Raw genomic sequence first — 24637 nt, 5'->3', positions numbered from 1 at the left:
TTTGTTGTTTGGATGCTCACAGTACGACAGAAAAAGATGATATTCCGATCATCACAAACAGACGCAATACCAAACTGAGAAACAAATAATTATTGGAGTATTCTGTGTCTTCTGAAAGAGTTTATGCTCCTGGAAACTTTGAGTATTTTATATTTTTGGGACACTTCATAAATGTAGTTTCTTACAGAGTCAGTGGCACATTATGACACACCGTTTCCACAATGCAAATGGCCGCCTTGTGATAAATAACACAATAGTTTATTATGTCGTGATTGAGCTGCTTCACTGCACTTAGAAGACAAAAACTCCCTGTGGGGTTAGTGTTTTTACTCTCTCACCTGTCAGAGGTGTGGAGACAAAAACCTTGACACCGAAAATTGCAAGCTCTCTGTTTTTTTATTTTTTGAGAGAGAGACTTTGGTTTCTTTCGAGTACAGAGTACAAAGTTCAAGTCCCAAAGCTTTCCACTCTCCTTCAGGTGATCATTTAGACTGTCTCTATCTGAAATCAGGACGCCAGTGAGGGAACGTTGAGCTTCTGTTGGCCTGCAGGCTTTTAGGCAAGCTGCACGCAGAGTTCGTTCAGAGCGGAGTCATGCATTATTCACCCAACATTTACATAACACATAATGGGTGAGAGCAGTGCCAGAAACGTCTGCGTCGGGTGCCTCTGTCTCAGAGCCTCCCTCTGAATTTCTTGACCACGGGAGGTTGTTGTCGTTGCCGCTTGCTCAGCAGATGTTGATGGATCGCAGGCAAGAGCTCAGCTTCTCAGGCACTTTCTCTGAAAACCTCACAGAACCGACATGGAGAGAGCAAAAGGAGGCCTGCGTAGTTTAAGACGTGCATTTGTCTTTGTGACAGAAGTTTCTGCTCACCACACCTCTGGCTTTAGACTGAGATTTGAAGGAACCGACATCGAGAAACAAACTCTTAGTTAATCGGCATTTTCTTGTGATCACAAAGTTTTGCTAAAAGTCATTATAGATGACAACGAGCTCCGAGGGGTTAATTGATTACAAATCAAGGCCAAACGTTAGCAATTGGGTAAAATCTAAAATGTAAGAACTCTCCACATCCTTAGTACTCGATGCGGCTGTCGCAGGTTTGATTCCCGGCCTGGCGACCTTTGCTTCCCTCTCTCTCTGTTGACCTACTTCCCTGTCTTACCACAAGAGCCAAAATAAACCCTTAGAACAACAAAAATGCTCAATACAAATTTCAGACTCAACAGGTTCAGAGGTCACTCTGATAACAGAGATGTTCACAAAAGATCAGTAATGTTGCTTTGACTAGACCACGGCCTCTTCGCTACGCCGATTATGGAAGCGTGACCCAGATGTAGGAAGTTTTTCTGACAGATGAATCCTGGCCATGTTTGGGTAAATGATGAGGCATTCTTTGTTTTTAGCAATAACAGTCTGGGATGTATATTTTTGTAGATTTCACATTACATTCCAAAAGATCTAATATCCCCTTTGTGATGCTTCGCTGGTTAAAACCCGAGTTTTTACATGTATGCTCTTTTTTTTTTTACTTATTGAGTGTTGTTGTTGTTTCGGGCGGAAACGAATAGTTTTGTCTAAACCAACATGGAAGCTTACACTGCCGCCCTTTCTTATAAAAATACACATCAAAGATGTTCATCAACTTCATTCAAATTTGTCCCCACACACTATGAAAATTGTTTGTTACTTGACATAAATTTGCATGTGATTCTCTCTCCTGGCTGGCGGCTGGGTGTGTGTGTGTGTGTGTGTGTGTGTGTGTGTGTGTGTGTGTGTGTGTGTGTGTGTGTGTGTGTGTGTGTGTGTGTGTGTGTGTATGTGTGTGCGCGTGTTTGAGTGTGTGTGGAAAGGTAGTGTTTACTGTGGCTAGAAAATCCGCCTCCTGAATCCGGCCCTGCGTCTCTTGTTTCTGTGTGTTTGCTCTCTTTGTTTTTCTTGTATCGTTTTTTTTGCCAGCTCCATTGACACACACACACACACACACACACACACACACACACACACACACACACACACACACACACACACACACACACACACACACACACACACACACACACACACACACACACACACACACACACACACACACACTGCCCATCCTGGTGATTCTTGTTTTTCTGCAGCTTGATTCAAACGCATGAGCAGCAGGCGGAAAGAGATAAACACATCAGCTGGCGGTGAGCTGCGTTTTTTTGGGTGTTTTTTTTTTTTTTTTTTTGTCTTGTTTTGTTGGTTTGGTTGCTTTCTATCATTTTGTTTCGCTCCAGATAAATGGGGTGTCATGAAATAATTTTTGCACAACAGAGATCCTCGTTTGTTGTTTTTTGACACGACCAGAATCTGTTGCGCTGAAACGAAACAGTAAAGTTAAAAACCGAGGAATGACCTCTTGTTTGTCCGGTCAATTCATTTCCCTTTTTGTATATTGAAAGTCGTTGTTGTCTATCGTGGGTTTTATATTATGCACTGCGCAAGACTCCACTGCTGAAGAGACAGACAGCAATGACTAGAATGTGTGTTACAAAAGTGTATTATGAATGGAAGTCCTGTTTCCTTTGTGTGTTAGAAAATGTCTGCTATGACGCTCGGCCAACAGAGAGAGGAAAAAAAAACCAGTAATGTTTGTTCTCCAGCCTGCATTCAGTCTCCATGGCAACCAACTTCTTAACTGGCCGACAGAGCGTCGCAGCGGACCTGAGATCAAACGCAGAGGCTGAATGCAGATCTTATTTAGACATTATTCAATATTAATTTCACAACCCAGGTAATGAACCTTTTCGTCGTTAGGATATTTCTAAAGGGACTCTCTAAATCATTCCACTTCCTTACACAGAACCGATGTCTAGTGTCGCTTTGACTCTTTCATGCATGTTTTAGAAATCCTCCAGTCTCCCATGGCAACCACTCGGCGTGGGAAACACCCCGGTGGACCTGGCGCCGCCTTCAAGATTGAAGCTCCTCTTCGGAGCTTAAGTTTCCAAGCAGACTCCCCAAGTTGGTTCCTTCAGACTAGCCAGCAGCAATTAGCAAACACCTGGTGGATCTGATCATCTGCTGAGGTCATCATTGGAGCTACGTCTCCATGCAATGCTGGTAAAAACGTTGTTAAAGGGTTAATGGAGGAGCCATGTTGTAGTGACCTCAGGAAGGCGGAGCTTCGGAAAGAGCAGGAGTCTTTAAAGAGACAGAGGCCCAATTTTGAGGCGTTAAATGCGGAAGCTTCATTCATTAGGGGATTTTTTTGTGTCATCCAGCCATGTCGCCAGCAGATGAGCTGATATTCCATGGGCTTAAATCAGCTCTCATTTTCTGAACCTCGTGACTGTTGTGTGCATTGATTTTGATAGTCTCCTCCCCCAGCAGGATGTGTGCTGGATGCCTGTTCATGTCAACGACACACAGCCGTGTCCAGGCAGGCCGAGCTGAGGTTGGATCGGGTGACTCTTCCCTGGTACAAGGAATGTGTGTGTGAAAGCATCGAGCTCTCTTTAGCTAAAAGCCATGCAAACCTGGCTGTTTGGAGCATCACTTCAGCAAGTCACTTCTACGGCAGATTGAAGCAGTGTGTGCTCGGGTTTCACTCGTTGGCACGTGTATACATACAGAGGAAGGCCTTCGGCCCCCTCAGAGATAGTGCAGATATCATGATATCTGGAAACATCATGATATCTGCAAACATGATATCAAAGATATCATGTTTGCAGTTCACATTTGTGAGCATGTGAGATAGACCCATGAAATTCTTCCTTGAATGTGGAGAATTGCTCATTTAAACCAGCAGCGCTTCATATTTCTGTCCACCAGGGGGCAGCACAACAATCATTCAGGAACAAAAATACCCCAGGTCCTACACACTTTGATTTAAATGTACTGTCTTGTTTTTTGTTTTGTTTTGTTTTTATCAGTAAGCTTTTCACTGTTGGAAACAAAACACACAACAGATCATATCTGCAGGAAGCCGTAAGGAGCATTGGTTACGTCGTTTTCCCAATTATCAAACTTGAACATTATAAGTAAACATAGAAGTATACATTAAGTCATTGATCATATTTAAACACTCTAAAGAAAAAAACAATAACCAAACTGCAGAGCAACTGACAATGAGGTAATGAATATAATCTAAATAAAACATATTTAGAATTTGTATTTTGTCATTAATTTCTCATCATAAAACACATAGCCTTTCTTCCTGTTGCAAAAAATAATAATAATAAAATAAAAATAAAATAAACAAATAGAACCGCCTGGAGATGCGCGATAAAACCGCGATATAATGAGCTGAAAACAACAAAACCAGAGCGGGTTGACATCAGAGGGCATAACTCTCCCTCCGCCCATCACTCGCATCTTTTGCTTCTCACAGAGTCTTTCGGGCTGATATAACATCAAATATTGATCAATGCAAAGCCGGAATGCAGCTCTCCAGAGTGCGCAAAAAGACAAGAAGAGCCTCAGCGAGGAATGTCAATAAAGCTTCAGAAAATGACTGTTATCGCCGAGGAGACTGGAACCTATAACAACAACTCACAGGATGTACTTAAAAAAACAAAACAAAACAAAAAACCCCCCATAAAATCCCAGGTGCGGCTTTCAAAATAACAGGGCTTGATCGAGAACGTGACAGGATGTTGTCATGAGCAGGACACCGCACGCGCCTGCATGTTGAGACACTTTGGGAGCTCAGAAAAACACACCGAGTCAGTCAGCTGATGGAGGATCGTATTTATGGCAATGAGCAGACAGACAGTGGCTCATTGCCACCCAGCAATACGGCCTACCTCGTATTGCTGGGTGTAGGGAAAACCGATCTCCGACGCTTTAATCGTCACTCATCGTTCGATACCAAACCGCGGTGCCATCAGGAAACCGCGATACATTCTGATCACAGCATAAGCAAAAGTAAATTCCTCTTACAAAAGTAATTTTTTTTCACCTGTTATTTATTTGATAATAAATGATAAACGTATAAGTAAAATAAACAATGTAACAATGGTTCGAATTCCGTTTCATTAGACCTTTCTCCCTGTGTGCATTTGCAAACTGTAGTCTGGCTTTTTTCAGTAGGTGCCTTTCTTTACAAAACAAATTGGCTCAAACAAACAACAAACAACTTAAAATAAAAAAAGGGTTAGGCACCAGAATGAGATTTTTTTTTTCTTTTTGGCCATATCGAAATTGGTCTACCTCACAAAACTGCAATGGACACACTTCTTTTCCCTGTAACAAGTCACTTGAACTACAACCAGCAACCAGTTGTTACTACTTGGAAGATGACGGGAAGCAGTTAGAGGCTGATGGCGCAGCTTGTTTTTTGATGACTTACCTGTTTTTTTTAATTGGTTTTCTTATTTAATTAAAACATCATAATTGCAAACTTGTGTTTCTTTGTTTTTTTTTTTACATTAATCGCATATAGACAAAGTTTTGCATATGTTGCTCTCACCAGCTTCAGCAGCATTTTAACAAACTGTGGGTTAGTTTCCACATTTTGGACCAAGACACAGAACCTGGCTCGGTCCAGACACGTTTGGACGTTCCCATCTATTCTTACTTATAGCGGTTTAAACTGATGAAAGTGGATCCTTCAAGCACCTGAAAATTGTTCCAGGAAATCAGTTTACTTCCTGGGAACCTGGCTGAGTTTCTTTGACTTTCCAAATGTGTCAAACAAGAAAGCAGTGAACCTTCAAATTCATCCACAGACGCACCTCCAATTCACTCACATGTGCCCGTTGACCTCATCAGACGTTTCCAACGCCATGAGATCAGAAGCCTCATTCAGTTTTTAGCCTCTACAAATCTAGGATAAACTTCCAGGAAACTGCAGAGACACTGAAACACTGAAGCTAAATCCCCCCACAAAATGTTCAGAACGGCCTTTGATTAATTAGAACAGGAACGTTGATCCATTCTAATATTTGGCAATGATTGCTTTTGGTGACTTCGATGATGATAGCATCCAAAAATCTTTGTTTTGTTTAATTGGTTATTGTGTTTCTTGACGTCATGCAGGCTTTTCCATCACGACTTAAAGAGACCGTAATTGTTCTGAATGTAAATTTTTTCTCTGTCAAAACATCAGTAGACGTATAACAGACAAATCTCTTGACATATTATTTCTCCCTTTGTGACATCTAGCAAATAAAAGGATGTTTGACTTTGGTCGCTTGTTCCAGCTCGCAGACTCCATCTGGCCTCTTCTGTAGTCATGTGCCCAGCAGGTCATGCCCTGTAGACCTTTAATGGAGTCACACCAGAGGCTTCCTTCCTGGGTGACTGCGGCGCCTCATCTGGCTCCTCTCAACATGGCCGAGCAGCAGGCCTCCTCTGAGCTCCTCCTGGATCTCCCAAACGTCTGCCGTCGCTCTGCAGAGTAAACCGAAAGACAAGTAATGAAGTGTAAACGACAGTATGTTTACATACAGGTAGGTTAAAGTTTAAAATTCAGTTCAAATACAAAAAATAAAAAATACAAAAAACAAATTTGTTAATCCAAAAGGGCAGTTATAGTAATGACAACCAGAACCTTTATTTTTAAAAAATTTTTCCCCGAATGTGACTCATATAGGCACAAATATCCAGGAGTTTTTCCACCGCAGTCTGAATGACCCGATTCCGACCTTCTCGCCCCCGCAACCGTTTTTCAAAAACGGACATTCGTAAGATTTGTTTTGAAAGTTCATAGTGGTTGTAGGAGCAGATTAAGAATGCATGTGTGAATGGGTTGTTGTCACACAGGTCATATACGTTCTTTTTGGTGGAAACCTTTGTGGGTGAAGACAGGTGTTCCACCCGAAAGAGGGAAACAGGTTTCAGACTGCTGAACCCCAGAAGCTGTCAGCGGGTTTCTTGATGGATGGATCGTTGTATAAGGTCCATTTCTGGCATCAATAAATGGACGACCTGCACAAAGATCAAAGATGACTCTGACTTTAATTCAGCTGACAAGGTAATCAGCACATCAGCTTTACCTCTGTGGCTTAAAGCATTGGCTTGGCCTCAGTGGTTGTCAATTAATATATTTTTGAACCTTTTCCTTTTGCGAATGTACTATTATTTAGCCTTAACCCTCTCAGGCTCAAATTACTTGCAAAGACTAGCTAAGCAGCATTTAGCTGTTGCAAATCTGCAACATCTGCCTGGAGAGGGTTAAATGTAGATCACACATATGATAAAGAGGAGCTTTTGTTTTAAAAGTGTCTGGTGAGATTCATCTTAAATGGCAGACGTTGTATCAAAGTGGTTTTGGTCCAGCATTAGCGCTGAGCCCAGTTCTACAATCACCACCCGTTTGTGGAAATATACACATCTTTGGGGCTTTTGATTAATAACGGACCGATTTGTTTACTGCCCAGTTTCAGCATGTGAGAGCATCCACCAGTTTGCAAAAACCAGGAGAAATAAATGCTCCATGTAGAAGGCCGTGTTGTTTAAAAATATTAATGGCCCTCCATTAATATGGAGGGCTCAGGAAGAGCCGGGAACGTGAACAGGAAGTGGATGAAGAAAACATCCATGGTATTTGACTTTTCATCACTTTAAGACTTTATGCACAGGGGATTCAGAAAGCCGACAAATTGTGGAAAGTTATCACCATGTTTTTCTCGAGGCATGAACAGGAGGTGTTACATTTTGAGCTGTTAAGAGAATTAACTTTTTTTTTTTTTAAATAAAAATGACATTGGGATTTTATACAGGAGATAATTTCTCAGAATGAACTTTCTGCTTTTAGCTGAGGGGAAACTTCCTTCCTTTTCCTCTGCAGTCATTTTGTGGCATGAAAACGTTTTTGCACTGACGTCTCTCTCTCTCTGTGTCTCTCTCTTCCAGAAATCTCAAGGATTGACCTTTGTGTTCTAAGCAGGGCTGCTGTGGGAGAAGCAAAAGCATATTTAACTTCGTTTACCATCATGTGGCACTTTTACTGCCCTGCGTTTTGTTTTACGACGCAAAATCTATGAGGCCTGCCTCTGGAACAGCTGAATTACAACACAACACCTTCACCTGTGAGGTCTAAGCAAAGTTTTCCAACGTGAACGAGACTCGGCTTGTGTGCAGAGAATTGAAAATGTGACAAGGTTTCACGTTTCCAAAGCGGGGCTTTGATCTCACTGATCAGCATTAAATGAGCTGAACTCATTTAATGGGCATTACTCAAAAAATAAAAGGTTTGAAAATTGGTACTTAAAAAAATAAAAAAATGTCATTTTACAGATTATGCCTGAGAATAATAACACTCAAAGGACCGGCCTCTCTGTTCTTTAATTCTGTGGCTGTGATGCAACTAATGGTTCCAAGGAGGAGCTTTGTTCTCGAAGGCGGGGCCAGGCCCACCCAGGCATTTCCCTCAGCTGAATGGTTGCCACGGGAGATTAAAGGATTTCTCAAACATGCTTGGAAGAGTAAAGGCAAACACTCTGGGAATGTTTTAGATGAGGGGATAACATGATGCCACGACTCAAGTTCAGAAAAATTGGATTTTACATAGTACTGCCCCTTTAAATCTTCCAATGGAAAACCGAGGAAGCAGCTCACCAAACCAGTTACCTGATTCCAAAATGCAGCGACTGCGATGAGCTTATTATGCTGCACACAATAATTATCCATGTAAGTCATGGATAATATAGTGAGAAATATATTAAGTGGGTGTTTAGTCTAGCAGAACCACAAAGATGTATCAAAATCCAAATTATAACACATTTTTCGACAACTGTGTATTCTAAAAAAATAAAAAAAAAAAAAATAACACTATGTTTTATTGGCAGCACTAAAATTGATATATATATATATATATATATATATATATATATATATATATATATATATATATATATATATATATATATATATATATATATATATATAAAACAATGTCAAAGAAAATATACAATTATGTCATCTCTGTCTAAAATGTATTGCATCTGTCTGGCTGTAAGAAAAAGAAAATATTGGTCCATTTAAACAGAAAAACTCCCAGCAACCTAAACAGAAGTTAATCTCCTTGTAATAATAGTTGTCATTACATGCAGCAGTGTGGCGTGTCTAGCAGACACGGTCAGAGTCTCTGAGCATGTTCAGACTTCGATTGTCGGATGTACGGCAGTGAAGCGAGTCCCTGAAGGCAGCGCCAGCTCCACCAGTGATCGCTGAGCTCCATGGAGATGAAATAGGACTGGCGGACGGATCATGGCGGCGCCTCTCGGACGGGACACCTTACCGGAACACTGGTCCTACGGTGTCTGCGGGGACGGGAGGGTTTTCTTCATCAAGTAAGTGTCGGCGTGAGGAATCTCCGACGCCGTCGGTCCCGGTTCGACGGCGTGTCTTCCCTGCCGGCCCCGCTCTCCCTCCCCCCCGCTCCGGCGGTGTAACAGGTGTTTTTCTCTGCTCTGTGCCCGCGCTGCAGTGATGAGACGCGGAGCACCACCTGGCTCCATCCCCGCTCCGGTGAGCCTGTGAACTCCGGACACATGATCCGCTCAGGTAGCTAGCTTAGCCGGCTGGGCAGAAACACTTTCACCTGTTACCTTTACGACAGCATACTTTTCTGCCGCTCACTTAAGTGTCAAACTTTCAACTACAAGTCAGGGTTTTTTTTTTTTTTTTTTTTTCGTGATTTCTTCAGACTTGCCGCCGGGATGGGAGGAAGGCTTCACGGATGAAGGAGCGAGTTACTTCATAAAGTAAGGACCGTAAACCCGGCGCTCTGTTCGGCTGAGTCTTGAAGTTACGGTGCAGCTTAACATGGCTGCTGCCTCCAAATCCCGCTCCGAGCAGCGGGATTTGGCGCAGAGCCGGTCAGTGCGGGTCAGGAAGAGGTGTGTCTGGGTCCAACCTGCCCGCCGCGCACCGTCTGCAGGAAATGCTGAGCGGTTCTGTCTATGACTCAGGCTGCTGCTGCTGCTGCTGTTGCTGTCTGGATACCAGAGAGGAAAGAAGAGTTTCTGTCGAGCATTGTTGAAAATTCACCCTCCACCGACACGTCCTACTTGTGAGCTTGTAGGTAGAGGAAAGGCTATTTAATGAATAGGTTAAAGGTCAGATCTTTTCCTCTGTGTGTGTGTGTGTGTGTGTGTGTGTGCTGCTTGGTGGAATTGTTGCTTCCAGCTTTCGACCTGGGATTTGTGTTGGTTCTCTTCCAGTACTCCAGCTTCCTCCCACAGTCCAGGAGCTTGACTGTTAATTGGTTGCTCAGAAGTGTGGGTGTGGGTGTGGCTGTGACAGAGTGGGGGCTTGTCCAGGGCTTACCATACCTCTGAAACCAAGTATGAAGACAAGCTTTATCCCCCCCTCCAGCCCCTCTCTGCACATTATCAGTTTAGAAAATAAAAATATTTACTTAATATATTAACATTTACATGTTTAATTGATCCAGCTCACTCTCACTGTAAAAAGTAGAACTCAATTACGATTCCCTGGTGGCACATTGAACAGAATATATCGAATTTGGTAAAATATGTCAGGATTATTTTATGCTACAAACACTTAAATAAAATATGGAACGACCAATAGTGTACTTTACATTGAAGCATCAGTTCTTCAAGTCCATTGTCCTTGCAGTACCCAGACAGAAGCTGAATTTAAATCTGGATGTAACAGTTTTTGAGGACTCAAGACTCCTCCCCGAGGGCAGCAAAGAGAAGAGAAAGTATCCTGGGTGTGACAAGTGTTTTCATTACGTTGCTGCACGCTGCAGGCACCGCGCCCTGTACATGTTTAGCAGCATGTCTGGTTCTAATGATTTTCTGTGGTACTTTGATGACCTCTGTTGGGTCGTCTTGTCAGCTGCCAGACGGAAACTGCTGCTATGATGACTCCAGTCGTTCAGGATCTGATGGAAATAATCTCAGTGATGATCTTTTTTTTGTGTGCCAGGTTTGTAATGTTTGGAGTCTATTTTCCAGAAATTTTGAGGGCAGTCTTTTTTAAATTTTTTTTACTGAATCATTACTGAACTGTTGGGGAGCATGGTATTTATTTTGTCTCATGAAGACCAGCGTCATCTCATTGGACGCTAAGGTCCCGGTTACTTGTAGAGAATCGTAACGACATGTTCATCTTAAGGCTCTCCCATACTTCTGCTGAAGCTGAACAGTTGACGCGTAAATTGGTAATTGAAACAAAAACAACTTTACAATTTCCATCCAGAATGTTTTTTACCCATTTGACAATCGTTGTAGGTATTTTATGAAGAATCGTACAAATGTACAAATTCATACAAAAACAGGATGGTGGGAGCGGACTATCTAAAGCGAAGCTGTCTGAGCTCATTTCTACATAAAACACACCCACAAACATTAGATCAGTAACACAACACCCGCAGAGAGGAAGAAACAAGATGATGCAATTTCTGTCGTACGAGTACGTCAGTGGGAATCAATTTTGACGCTTCAAATGAGAAATGAAGCCATTATTGTGTTATTCCAAAATTTGATGATGTTTGTACTTAGTGGTAAAAGACGGGTTGTGGCTGCGGGGTAAAGCACACAACCCATGCACAGGTCATGGCCCGATGACCTTTGCGACATATCTTCCCTCTGTCTCGCAGCCTATTAAATACTCGGACTCTCGGCGAGGACTGAGCACACAGCCTTGCGGAACACCATACCTACATACCAAATAAACCTCCTTTCTGAACACTTAAGAGCAATTATTTAGAGCGTGTTCTGTCGGCATGTGCCGATTTATGCCCCGATTTATGTCCGATCAATCTGAAAGGCATTTTCTGGTTGGTGGAAAATATTTTTTCTTTGTAAAATTCTCACTTGATGATTATGGGTGTATTTTATGTCTCATCATGCTAAACACATTGTCACTCAGTAAGAGTGACAGGCAGTGTTTTTTATTTATTTATTTTATTGTAAATAAACTGAAGCTGTTTGTATTTTCCGTGCTAGAATAGTTTCCAAGCACCTGAAATTAATCTGTCACTCAAGGGAGTATTCTTCTTTTTAAGCCTGCTGACCAGGAACAAACAGTAACAGGTAGGGGAGGGGCAGCATGCAAGCCACAGAAAACTATGTTCAGTCTGGCGTCACCTGAAATGGACCTTAAAGCATAGGAGCAGTGTAACGTCTCAAAAGAGCCATGCATTTATGTAAAGTGGAGAATCATTGTCGTTAGCTTGAATATTTGATTGTTTAGCATTTGAACTTGAAGCTTTGGGCTTTAAGTGGGCCACCTGGAATTTCACTTCTGTTGAAAAATAATTCAAGCAAACTTCAGACTTGAACAAGATTCAAAAAGAAGAAGAGTAAGAAGGAAGAAACTTCTTTTTTAAGATAGAGTGACATTTTCCATCCATTCTCTAATTGAAGATAAACATTTAGGAAACACACAGAAGAAGAAGGAAACAGTTACTTAAAAACTAGGTAAATGGAAAAGGATTCAGTTTTCCTACCGTCTCTGTTTTTCTCTCAGAAGACGACGAAATGAACAACTTGTATATTTTTAAATAATTGAATGAAGCAAAGTAACACGATTAGCTCTTGGGCGCCAACTTTCCCTGACCTTTTTCTAATCTCGGGCACCGCGTGCGGAGTTCAGCCACTGCTCTGCTGTTTGCTGGAATACTTTGTTACAAAGTCCTCAGCTAGCATGCTAGCATGTGTAGCATGTAGCCTGCGTATCTGATCTGTGCTGAAAAGTGTCCAGAGCTGGCTTTCCCAACAGTTCCCTCACGCCTGCTGCTTTCGCAATTCACAGAGGAAGCTTCGATTTTCTATTTTAAAACTCCTCGAGTGTGGGACTTTCTCTTTCAGAGTCAAAGCAAATTTAAATCAGTCTCACGTTGTGATTTGCCACATTTTATTTGATAGGCAGATTACTGCTGATTGCAGCATGTCTCTTTTGTTTTGCATTTGGTGCAGCTGCGAGCAGCAGGGAGGGTGAGGGGGGTGCTGTCTGCATTTTTGCTGATTGACTTGGAATCCCAAAGGACGATCTTATCACACTTACATTCTGAATATGACACAATAGTGCTCAAGCTCCAGTAAAAATAGCCTTTTTTTGTCTTAAATGAAAAGGATGTTTGTTTAAGATGTATGATTTATTTATCACGTGAGAGTCTAGAGCAGCTTAGAGTATTTGCTTGTTTGTTCAACTTCAAGTGTTTTGCAGTGTTTTCCTGAGCTCACAGTTTTGATGGCGTGAAGTTAAGAAACTGAAGGGTGCTGGCTGTAACATAATGACTTCTTTTGGCTTCAATGACTGAACCAGGCCAGTTGAAGTCAAGTGTTTATTTTGTGCCTCAGGCAGGTCAAAAGCAGCAAACCTGTTTTGAGTCTCATTGATTATAAAGTCTTAAAATGAGTGGTAACGTGATCTTGACTTTTATTTTCATTTTTCCAGATTTAGCATTGTGTTACATTGGTCAGCATTGCTTTAAAATAAGCACTGTTTATATTCATAAAAATTTAGTATGTTTAAAAGGCCATATTTACAATATTTGGCCCTATAAACTTACATTTTTAAAATTAAATCTCGTCATTTTACATCAGAAACAAAACCTTTTGAAAAGCCATGAAATTCTGATGTCACTTGGACTTATTCTTTCTAGAGGATTGTCCATTATGATCTCTCCCATTGATTATATTTAGACGGGGCACTATTATGTGTTTTTCAGGTACATGGTTCCATTTTATGTAATACTGAAGTAACTATTACCTTCAGGTGTTACAAATTGCTAAATGTATCAAATGTGACTTAAAAGAAATTTGACATTGCAATTTATCATCTTAAAATCGGGCCTCTGTCTCTTTAATAACCTCCAGCTCTTTCGAAAACTGCGCCTTCAGGAAGACATCACAACATGCCTCGTCTATTAATGTTTTCACCAGGCTTTCACTGAGAAGGAGCTCCTATAATGAGCTCAGCAGATGTGCAGTTCCAGCAATTAGTGTTTGCTAATTGCTACTGGCTAGTCTTAAGGAGCTGAGTGGTGGACGGCTGCTTTGTGAGGTGGAAGCTTGGAAACTACAGCTCAGAGGAGGAGCTTTGTCCTCGAAGGCGGGGCTACGTCCGCCCAGGTGTTTTGCACAACTGAATGGTTGCCATGGAGATTGAAGGATTTTCCAAACCTGCATGAAGGAATTAAAGCAACACTCCAGGTCTGTTTTTGATGACGGAATAACATTGTAAAAAGATGTAAAGCTCAAAAAAGTTGATTTTACATAATGCAATTAAAAAGGATTACCTCTGAAAGAGGCAAAAGCAAATGAGGCGGATTAGAAGCGCTAGCCAACAACTGATGGTGTCATTCAGAACACGTTGCTGCAGATTATGGTGTCTGATGCCTGGATATTGTTAGCATGTCATGATAGTCTTCAGACTGTGATAGCAGCAGTGGCCTTCAGTGAGTGACTGTTACCGGATATCCTTCCCGCCCGCAGCTTCACCGTCCATAACGAATTTACTTTGATGATATGAGTCACAACATTTAATTTTCCTTTAGGATAAAGTATTTTTGGATGGAACTGAATCGACTGCGGCAAACGAACAAGAAGCAGCCTCGTGCTGTCGAGGCTGATGCTGTTCGATTTAAACAAAGCTCAGATGTCCTCGGAAAAAAAATGAAAAGCAAACTGAAGGAACTTCACGTTTCCTGGCTTCCCCCGACTTCCACCTGCACACAGAGGCTTTTATTTCCTCATCTTCTTCACCAGGCTGTTCGCACATTTAAATGGCCGACAGACGGTATTTCTCAAACTAAACTAACAAAGGGAAGTGATCTCATCTTTGAAATCCAATATCCTTTTTCACTTCAAACAGAGGGTGTTTATGTAGAGAGCTACAGTTGTGTAACAGCCCTCCAGGGGTCCACTGCTGGAGCCTCTTCTATGTGAAAAATGTTTTTTCGGCTTCTTATTACTCCACGAAAGAATAACACACTCCCCACCTCACTCTTTTTGGCTTAGTGCTGTTTCCAGTGGCTTTTAATCATCCTTAGAGCCAGTTATTACAACGGGCATGTGATTTATGTTGTAAGTTTTATGAGTAATTTATGCTAAATCAACACTCTATAAATGTTTTTAAGTCCCGTAAAGTCCATTTCTGACTAGGTTCCTCATTGCGCCATGCAAGGACAAATACTGACTCGGATAATCAATCATAACTGGAACCTGGGCGAAATGGACTTAAAGTTTTATTTTACAATACCACTGTGATAAAATTCTAAAAGTGACAATAACTATTTTCTGCCTCCTTTTAGGTAAAAGTATGATTGCGTGTCATAAAAAGGAGCTCTAATTTGCGGGGCATTTAGAGCCCCACAAACACAATTAATGTTGAAAATAATTTTCTTTTCTGATGCACTTCTTTAGGACACCAGTCATATAAAGAAGTGAGTAACAAAAAGTCACATTTACCGTCATACATGGGCAAAAATATTGCAAAGTTTCTTGCAAATATTTCCAAATTAGCGCCACAAGATCTTTGATTTTTATTGCTAAAAAATTCCAAAAGCAATCGCGTAATCCAAGAAGGATTGTTCAATACCGGTTCATTTGAAGAAGATCTCATCAAATGGAGACACCAATCATATTTTAACAGTTTGTTAATGGGATTGTGCAAATACATTCTGGGACAACTGACCCTTTGAGAGCATTCATGACCTTGACACTGCCCAAAATGAAGATGAGTTTGACACGGCTGCCCTAAACGCTCACATTCTGTTGTTTGCCTGGGCCTGCTCTGATGAAGCCCTCCTCTGTTTTTCTTGATGCCTATGTTTCTGCGAGTTTCCAAACCTAACAGGTCATTTTCCTTCAAACATTCATCAAACGATGCCTGTTTACCTTAAAGTAAGACCTAGGCGGGTACACACTAAAAATATGTGTGATTTTCTTTCCCCTTCAAGGGGCTAGTAATGGGTCAAACTGGCCCGAACTCTCCGGTGACTCCCAGAGGGGGTGCTGCTGTTGTGAGGAGGTGGAGAGATCAAATCTGGGGATAAACCTTCAGCAGGAATGTCTGCACTGAGTTTAGCTCTGCTGAAGGGGACTGAAAGAAGGCATGAGGTTGGGGGAGATTTCATAATGCACACACACACATACACACACACACACACATGCACACAATGAAACAGAAGAGGGATGGAGCAGGTTTGATGTCAGAGATTCCTGCAGCTAGCCTAGGACAGCTGGTGCAGTCCTACAAACCTCATTATCCTCTGCTTCAGCTAATCTGCAGAGGAGTGATAAAACGGTAACACGGTGATTCCACTACTCGGCCCGCGACTCCGCTTAAGGCACTTACTGGCCAACGCGGCTGACCGGATGAGCCTGCATTGCGCTGAATTAAAATAAAAACAGGTAATCAAAAGAAAATGACAGGTTTCAGGGATGCATTTGAGGCTGTAATTTTGTGCAAAATTTAGAAGGTCAACGGGGAGAAAGAAAAATTTACAAATGCAGTAGGGTTACAGCCAATGATAATTTTAGTAAACAATTATTCTGACAATTCGTTGGTTCAAATAAATTGGCACATTCTCCATATTTTCCATTTAACCATGTTAAGATTTTTTTGTAAAATGTTTGAAAGATACAAATAAGCACCTAATCCAACTTCTTCTTTTAAATGTGAAAAAAACATTTTTGCAGTAAAATGCAGTAACATGGCATAAGTCTAAAGAACTTGAGGAGTTTTGACTGAAACACATTCCAATGCAAAATGTATATATATATTTGTATAGCTTTGATTTAATTGATGCTCTAAATATGTTTTCAGGAAATTACATTTTTGAGTTTTTCTGTTAACGATTAATGGGTTACTAAATTATTTCACTATTATTTCAATACTCAATTAATCACGATTAACCCGATTAATTGTTTTGCCCCTAACATGCAGACATCGTGAGAAAACCATAATGCATTGAGAATCAGTTATGTAAAAGGAGAAATTACTACAGTAACTACAGCTCATAAAATAAAACAAAATTTATGACTAAATTTCAGAAGTTTTATTATACTTGTTTAATAAAGTAATATAGCAGCAGGAATAGGACAGTTGCAGATTCTCACGATGAGATAATCTGAAATAAAATGTACCACAATATAATAGTGGCATTAGAAAGATTTAAAACAGAAGTATAGACATTTAGTGGTAGTTTTCAATGATCTACTGAACAGAAAGTTTTTGCTGTGACAGTAGACCTGAGAAAGACCAGGCTTTTCTTGTTTGTATCTGTCCTAATGTCCGTCCCAATGATTTTCCGTCCTCTGGATTAGGAGAAAGTCCTGCTCAACAAGAGCTGCATACTGAGATTTATTAAAACATACCAGCGCTGCCGATGTCTGGGCTGTTTGTTTTCTGCAGTTTTTTTTAGTTTTCTCTGTCCGGTGAACTCTGTGGCTGCTCCATTCGCCTTCTCATCGGTTTGTCTGCAGGTTGCTTATCAATCTCACTTATCAGATTCCTCTGATTCTGCTCTCTGGATGAACTCGGCACGTTCTAAACAGACTCACGCATTTGACAATAAGTGATACTTTATCCTAACATCAATATGAGATGACTACCTGGGCCGTCTCTATGGCAAAAATTATTCCTAAATAGTAAGAATGCACCAATCAGATTTTTTTTTCACTTCTAATACGATACCGATATCTGAGATTTGGTATCTGCTGATACCGATACAGGAAAACAGTGCTGAATCCTTTATAACACAGACATAAGTCTATTGAATTACGAATTTGTTTGATGACTTTGCACAGTACAGCACACCTAAATACACCAATAGCTTCACAAGTTTGGTAAAACATGTAAAAACAACTTTAATTTATTCAGTTTCAGTTATGAGTATAACAGACCATGTTGAATAAATAATAAAGAAACTGACAAAAACAAATTGACTACGCTGGTCAAACATGTAAAAATAAACTCTAATAAATCCTTCAGATTGATCAGAACGTGCAAGTAGAAAATCTAAACATAATGTAAAATAAATATTAAAGCATGATGTCAATCAGAGCATAAAACATGGAATTGGGCTGGATCGATCTGACCTTATAGATAGAGCACATTTTTTTTTTTTATGTTTGGACAGATACTGATATTAATATTGCATCGGTGCATCACTACTAAACAGTGTAAAAGAAAATAAAGTCCAAGAGAGCACCAGACTTTTGACATAACACGAACAATAAGATGAGACCAGATAATAAATTTATCGATAATAATTGAAGGTTTTGAAGCGGCCTAGTCAAAGTCAGGCCTTAAATCTCAATAAGAAGTTTGAAAATCCATCCAGTGTGGCTGAAATAAACAATTCTGCAGAGAAGTCACTCCCGTTTGTATGGATGTGTGACAGTCAGTGCATTCCTAAAATCACAGCTCATACAGTTTGAACTCCAGAGACGTTGGCGCAGCATGAAGACAGACTCATCACTGTCTGCGCTCATTTTGATGCTGCCAGCTTCATTATTATCATCATTAGCCAACCAACAAATGAATTGATGTTTCATAAATATTAATTTCGGCGCTCCTTGGAGCCATTTTTTTTTCTCTTTTCTTTTTTTTTTTTTTTGCCACTGCCTGTGTCACAATTAACATATAATTGTGGAATGAAAGTTATTTTTGAAATCTGTGACCATATCTGTGTAATCATAATCCTCATTATGAACAGCTGCAGAATTGTCAAAATTTTTTAATCATGTTTTCCTACATTTCATTGAACTCATTAGAGTATCTATTGTCATGACAAAGCAAATCTGTCATTTATAAAAAATAATTATCCGTTATTCTACCCAGGACTTATGTGACATTTATTTGATCATTTTTGCCACACGTAGAGTATATCTTTGATGTAAAAAAACATGAAAAAGTGTTGGATTTTTGACACATTTGAAAAACATACATGAGTGGTTGTAACCACTTTATCCTATAGTAAATTCTGCATATTAATAAAAAAAAAGGTTTTTATACAATATGAACACCGTAAATGAACGGTTTGTGTGACCTTTTCAGAACGACAGCTTTGGTTAAGACCTCCGGCTGCGGCTGCGCTGAACCTCCCAGATACATGTTCATGCACCTAATTAGGCTGGTATTGATGGGCGCTCACTTGTTTGAGGCAAATGGACGAGACCGCCAAAATGCAGGTAAAGACTGCAGCATACAGACAAGCTGAAGATGTTGTGTAGCTGTGAAATTCATTGTCAAAATCCACACATTTCCAGCAGTGAAATCAACAGAAACCAGCAACTGTAGAAACAATCATGAAATTTGAAGACGGCTGTCATTTAAGAAAAACACAGAATGTTAAGTTTTGATTTGTCTCATTCAGTAACTTATAATATTGCTGGAAATATTATAACTATATTATTTACCAAATGAAACATTATTTACATTAATTCCACATTGAATGGTGTATTCCAGCCCTTATGTCTGTTAAGATTTTCTGCTGATGAAAACACATTTAAGATGAGAATATTATATCAGACCAATGGAGAAAAAATATAGATATGAAAATGTAGGTTAAATTAAAGGTATGGATAATACCAGAAAAAAATGTATTATCTTCAAAAAGTGCTTTTGTTCATTTAAACAGTCTTCATTCATCCATTTTCTAACATCCTTGTCCCTATCTCCAGTGAAGCATTTTGGGCGAGAGGTGGGGTCATCCTGGACAGGTTGCCAGTCTGTCGCCGGGCAACGCAGAGACAGACGGGACACACACACACACACACACACACACACTAAGGAGAATTTCGAGAGACCAATTAACCTGACAGTCATGTTCTGGACTGTGGGAGGAAGAAACTCTTTAAAAACTTGGGGGGGGGGGAATAGACCATTGTTTTTCTACCAACTTTACAGCTGGTGTAACATCTGAAGAACTTCTGTTTCAAAGCTCTGTATGGGTTCAGCAGCCATTGTGTCTCCAGAACACCTCACACCTGGACAAAGAGACATTCTTTTTGTCCCAGGCCGGGAATTGAACCCAGGACCTTCTAGCTGCAAGGCAACAGTGCTGCCTACTGCACCACTGTGCAGCTTTGATTGAATCCTTTTCCATGTATAAGTAGGTTGGGTGAGAAGGGGAAGTAATGAAAATATTTTGGGTTTTCAGACTTACTTACATTTCAGATTTAAAAGATAAAATCTGGAATTTAAGATTTTTTTTTCAGCAATAATGTTGTTTTGTCTTTGATTTCCTACTTCAGGACTAGGATTGTAGTTCAATTCATTAATAGCTTTCATTTTTCATTTTTCACTAACAGAATAATAAAGTTATTTTTATTCACTTTTTGGGCCTCTAGAACCTCTTAGATTCCCCTGCTGTTCTTAAACTGGATCCAGTTGCAATCCTTATCCGGCTTTTTGAAGGCACTCTGGACGGCCCAATTTACTCAAAAATCTTTTATTTGTTCCACGTCCATTTGTGGAAAGACTTGAAAGCGAACCCGGTAGTTTTCAAATCGTCTGCCGTCTGAATGGCCATGTCGCATTTATCCAACGTCTACGTCGACGTGAGACGTGCATCATAATTCTGAAGCAGGAGAAGCTTTTTATGATCTTGTAGCAACTTTTAATCTTGATTTTAATGTTGTTGGCTCCAATTGCTCAACAACTTTAAAATCGACCCATAGACGATGGCGTCTGTAATTACATCATAAAACAATGTGCTGCTGTGTGACGTCTATGTTCGTGTGAACCGTTTCATACAGAAGTCTAATTGTGGTCACACTTTGTTAGTAGTATGAACGACCACAGCCAGAAAAAAAAACAAGAAACAAAATCAGATTTCAGCAAAACCTGAGCGTTGAGATATGCTGTGTGAATGTAGATCGATCGATTTGCCTCATATATTACAGAGAGACGCTGAATAATTCAATGTCTCGCAGTTTCAGAAGGTTTCTGCCAGAGAACTGCAATTGGCCGCAGAGTGATTTGAGCGCTGCCTGACTGGCAGAATAAGCACAATGATAGTATCATGAAGCCGTGACAAAGAGGCTTATCTCAAAGCAGCTTACAATAATGTCAGGAGTGTGGCCTTCCAAGACCTAAACCCTCTAAAGCCCCGCGTTGTACCAGGCCGAAGATCCCATCAGCTCGGGAGTAATTGTCCTCCGGAAAACATTGACATTATTAAACCTTGAAAAACTTTTTCTTTTTTTTTTTGCTGAGCTGCCTATGCAGCAACCTGTGACGCCACAAACTGACTCATTCAAAACTGCCAACATGACAGTAGCAGAGGTGAAGAGGACAGCGGAAAGCATCGCTATGAGAATACAGTGATTTTCAAACATTTTACTCTTTTTCTACATCTCAGCTCATAGCCTTGAACTATTATCTCTGAAACATTACAGTCATCCAAAGGGTACAGTGAGGATTTGTGATGACACATGCCAGAGCCTTTTAGAGTTGTGCCTGGTATTACGCTGGTGACGGATGCAAGCCGGTGGGTGTGATGGCTTTTGTTTTAAGCCTGGGAAGTTTCGTCAGATGGTTAGTCACTAAATGAATCCCTGCAGGTGCTTTTAGGTAGATTCAGTACAAAAAGTGAAACTCATATTAAATAGACTCATGATGTCATTCATGACTCAATGTTTATATTGGTCAATTTGTCAGCATATCAGTGTACAACACTTAAATTTATGACGACGTCTGCCGCCATTTTGCCCTGTTGCTTAGTGTCAATGAGCTGCGTAACGTAGCTTCCTTCACATGCGTCACAACCAAATTGGGTGAAATCAGAGCCAATCGTTTCAAGAATCAAGCAATAGTTTCTCAATATCCGAGGGTCCAGACCGGCCGTCTGGAGCATGGCATAGAACTAAAGGCTGGCTTTTACCAGGCTAGACTTTAAGGGAATATAGCTCCCTGAGTAGAGCGCCATGCTCTGAAACTGGAGCCTCTAGGTTCAATTCCTGTTCAAACCAGGTCCTCCATTTCATTTTGCTGTGGGATCAGTGAAGTCATTTAGAATTTCATTTCTGTGCCAAACAGATTCAGCACAGTGAAATAGCTCACTGAGTATAGCAACTCACGCTGAAACTTGGGAGTGCAGGGTTGTATCCTGCTCATGCCTGTTTTTTTGTTTGTTTGTTTTTCATTTCCCTGTAGGATTAATAAAGTATTTTTGAATTTGATTTCACTCCTGACATAGGAAGCTGAAGTACAATAGTAGGGCAACATGCTCAGTAACCTGAGAGTTCGGATTCAAATCCTGGTTGAACCACATATCAAAGCCCATGTCAAGTGATGTCTGTGTATGGGGCGGGGCAATTGGGGTACCTGCTGGGTCGGGTGAGGAACCCATTATAACTGCTCATAATGGATTAATTGGTTTAATCCCACATAAATACCATGTCCATTCCAGTGGACATGGGGTCTGAAGGGATTAAAGTTGAGTTGTTTACACATGTTTGAGCAAGATTGTGAAGCTATTGGTGTATTTAAGTTTTCTGTATTGGTGCAGAGTTATCAAATTAATTTGTTATTCATGTACATTTATGCCTGTGCTCAAAAAAAAAAAAAAAAAAAATTCAGCACTATTTTTCTGTATTGGATGGGCATCGATCGATACTAAAGCTCAGATATCGGCATTGGAAGTGAAAATAGTGGATCGGTGTTATGTACCCCTTGTTATGCACTGTAACTTTTTATCACTATTTGACTGTAAAGAGATCCATGATGCCCCGGTATACCAGTAACTCTTCTTTGTGAGCTTAAAGGAGAAAAAGCAGCATCTCATAGTAGATTACGATTCCCAAAAATAGCATTTTCTAAAAATCCGTCAACCTGGAACAGAAAGTGATGAATTGTATTAGTGTGAAGAACGTGGGGTTGGCTTGTGTCTGTCTTCTGACGCTCTTTGTTCTTTAAGCAAAAAGGGAGGCTTTGTTTAGCTGCGGAGCCGCGGCTAAAGCAACGAACCAACGGTTTCCTGGCAGACAGATAAAGGCTGCAAGAGACAGCTTTGTCAACAATAGCTTTTTTTGTTGCTTCGTCAGTTTGAAGGTGTGAACTAGTTTTGTCTGTGTTTTCTTTCTGAGCAGCAGGAAAGTTAAAGATTATTGCGTGGAAATGTCAGCCCAAGGACAATGACTAAATCTGCTGCTTTTTTTGCGCTTGATTTGCTTGCTTGATGGCACTCCTTCCAGACGTTTTACCACAAAATGAGTTTCTCTTGCAAAACATTCTAGGAATTCTTTTTTATTAGTTTCGCTTATTTATTTATTTTTTTTTAGTATTTTATGGTCTATTAAACATTGCCAAAAGGTCAATATGATCCTTACCTCAGTTCTTGGTGTCAGTTCATTTATGTGAATAACAATGAATAAGAAATATTTTAGAAATTTCCAACATTTTTTGGTGCAGTATCTGCATCTAGTAGTTAGAAAGCAGAAGCTTTTCTCGTTGAAGGATCTCGTACACTAAAATGCTCATATTCCTTTGAACCACTTGGAGACGTTGACTTCTTTCCTATGGCAAAACAACATATTGAAAAGTTACCTATCAACGTTAATTTACCAATTTCACAAATCCAAATAACAAGACATCACGTGGAATTTCTCCATGGAAAAACTAGAGGATGTTTCCATTTCTGATTGTTTTTGTCAGATTTTCTATAATGTCATTGGTTTTTTTCAGCTCAAATTTTCCATTTTGACATTTCTCTTTATGCAATACATTTTACTGTTATTTTTAACTATAATTTATGTTTTTAAAGTGATGCTCTTATTTCTATTCTTTTACTTTTCTTGCTAACTACTTTGAATTGCTTCTGTGTGACATAAATCTGAGCTGCAGCCACCTGATGGAAGGATCCAGTAATTAAAACTTCATAATGAAACTTTTGACAAGTAAAATGAACCCAGAAAAATTAATGCAGAAAATTTTATCTAGTTTTTTTGAGTATTGTTATGTGTAATGCCAATAATTGTCTACATTTTGTGCTTATCTGAAGCACGTTTCACACTGAGGAATGAGATATTTAAGAAAACGTGGCAAAATAAATTAAATATCAAGGCAGAGTTTCTATCTCTGTGATTAACAAATATTAAACTTGTCGCCATTAATTCTGAATGAAGCTGCTGGCACTTTAATATAAAACTTGATAATATATGATTTATTCAGTGTCATTACTTTTATAGCTGGAAGAAGGCATGAATGTTATATATCCCCACGTCTAAAAATGGACTTTATTCCCAAGCCGGTCATTATTTTTTGATTGAAGAGTTTCATAAGATTTGAGCCTTGATCAGTGTGATGCGTGGGTCAGCTGGGCGAATTTGATTGGTCCAACCAAGAATCGACAAGTATGAGACGGCAGGCTCCACGACTGAAGGACAGAATATCTAATATTTGTCTGTGTTTACTAAGATTTCAAGAAACAGGTGGAGAAAGGAAACAGGTGAGACGAGACCAGAACAGAGAGTCCTACTTTCCCCATGACTCACTGGATTCATTCAGAAAACCCGCAGAGAGTTAGTCAGCTTCTTTCGCTGATCAACTGCTCTGTGTATCCATGCGTGGATGTGTTTGTGTGTTTATGAACAAACAAAACACAGACAGACACCCACACACAAAACTGCAAGGAAAACCTCCTCAGTAAAGCTTACAAATTCCACTGAATAGCAGATGTCTGCAGCGTTTCCTTTTTCTGCTATCTTAAATTAACCATAA

At 40.2% G+C, this 24637-nt stretch overlaps 1 protein-coding gene and 1 long non-coding RNA gene across 10 annotated transcripts in view; one reads left to right on the top strand and one right to left on the bottom strand.

Moving 5' to 3' along the window:
• Nucleotides 1-4902: 4902 nt before the first annotated feature.
• Nucleotides 4903-24637, bottom strand: part of LOC129362851 (uncharacterized) — a 31525-nt gene continuing 11790 nt past the window's right edge. Inside the window, exon 4 of the long non-coding RNA XR_008606278.1 lies at nucleotides 4903-6376. This is a non-coding gene — a long non-coding RNA (uncharacterized LOC129362851). The remainder of the gene's footprint in view (nucleotides 6377-24637) is intronic.
• The window catches only part of LOC129362726 (pleckstrin homology domain-containing family A member 7-like), a 156121-nt gene continuing 140555 nt past the window's right edge, over nucleotides 9072-24637 (top strand). For 6 of the 9 annotated variants that reach the window (XM_055034496.1, XM_055034474.1, XM_055034466.1 and 3 more), the window contains exons 1-3: nucleotides 9073-9279; nucleotides 9417-9493; nucleotides 9636-9693. In XM_055034496.1, the coding sequence (XP_054890471.1) occupies nucleotides 9197-9279; nucleotides 9417-9493; nucleotides 9636-9693 (218 nt within the window). In that variant the 5' untranslated portion in view covers nucleotides 9073-9196. Of the gene's footprint in view, nucleotides 9280-9416; nucleotides 9494-9635; nucleotides 9694-24637 lie in introns of all 9 variants that reach the window. The other 3 variants (XM_055034544.1, XM_055034501.1, XM_055034459.1) reach the window with 2 other exon arrangements.

The sequence above is a fragment of the Poeciliopsis prolifica genome, unplaced genomic scaffold, assembly GCF_027474105.1.
Source record: "Poeciliopsis prolifica strain line A6 unplaced genomic scaffold, Auburn_PproV2 SCAFFOLD001, whole genome shotgun sequence".
Taxonomy (NCBI): Eukaryota; Metazoa; Chordata; class Actinopteri; order Cyprinodontiformes; family Poeciliidae; genus Poeciliopsis; species Poeciliopsis prolifica.
The sequence above is the reverse complement of the archived record's forward strand: the minus strand, read 5'-3'. Positions and strand labels throughout refer to the sequence as shown.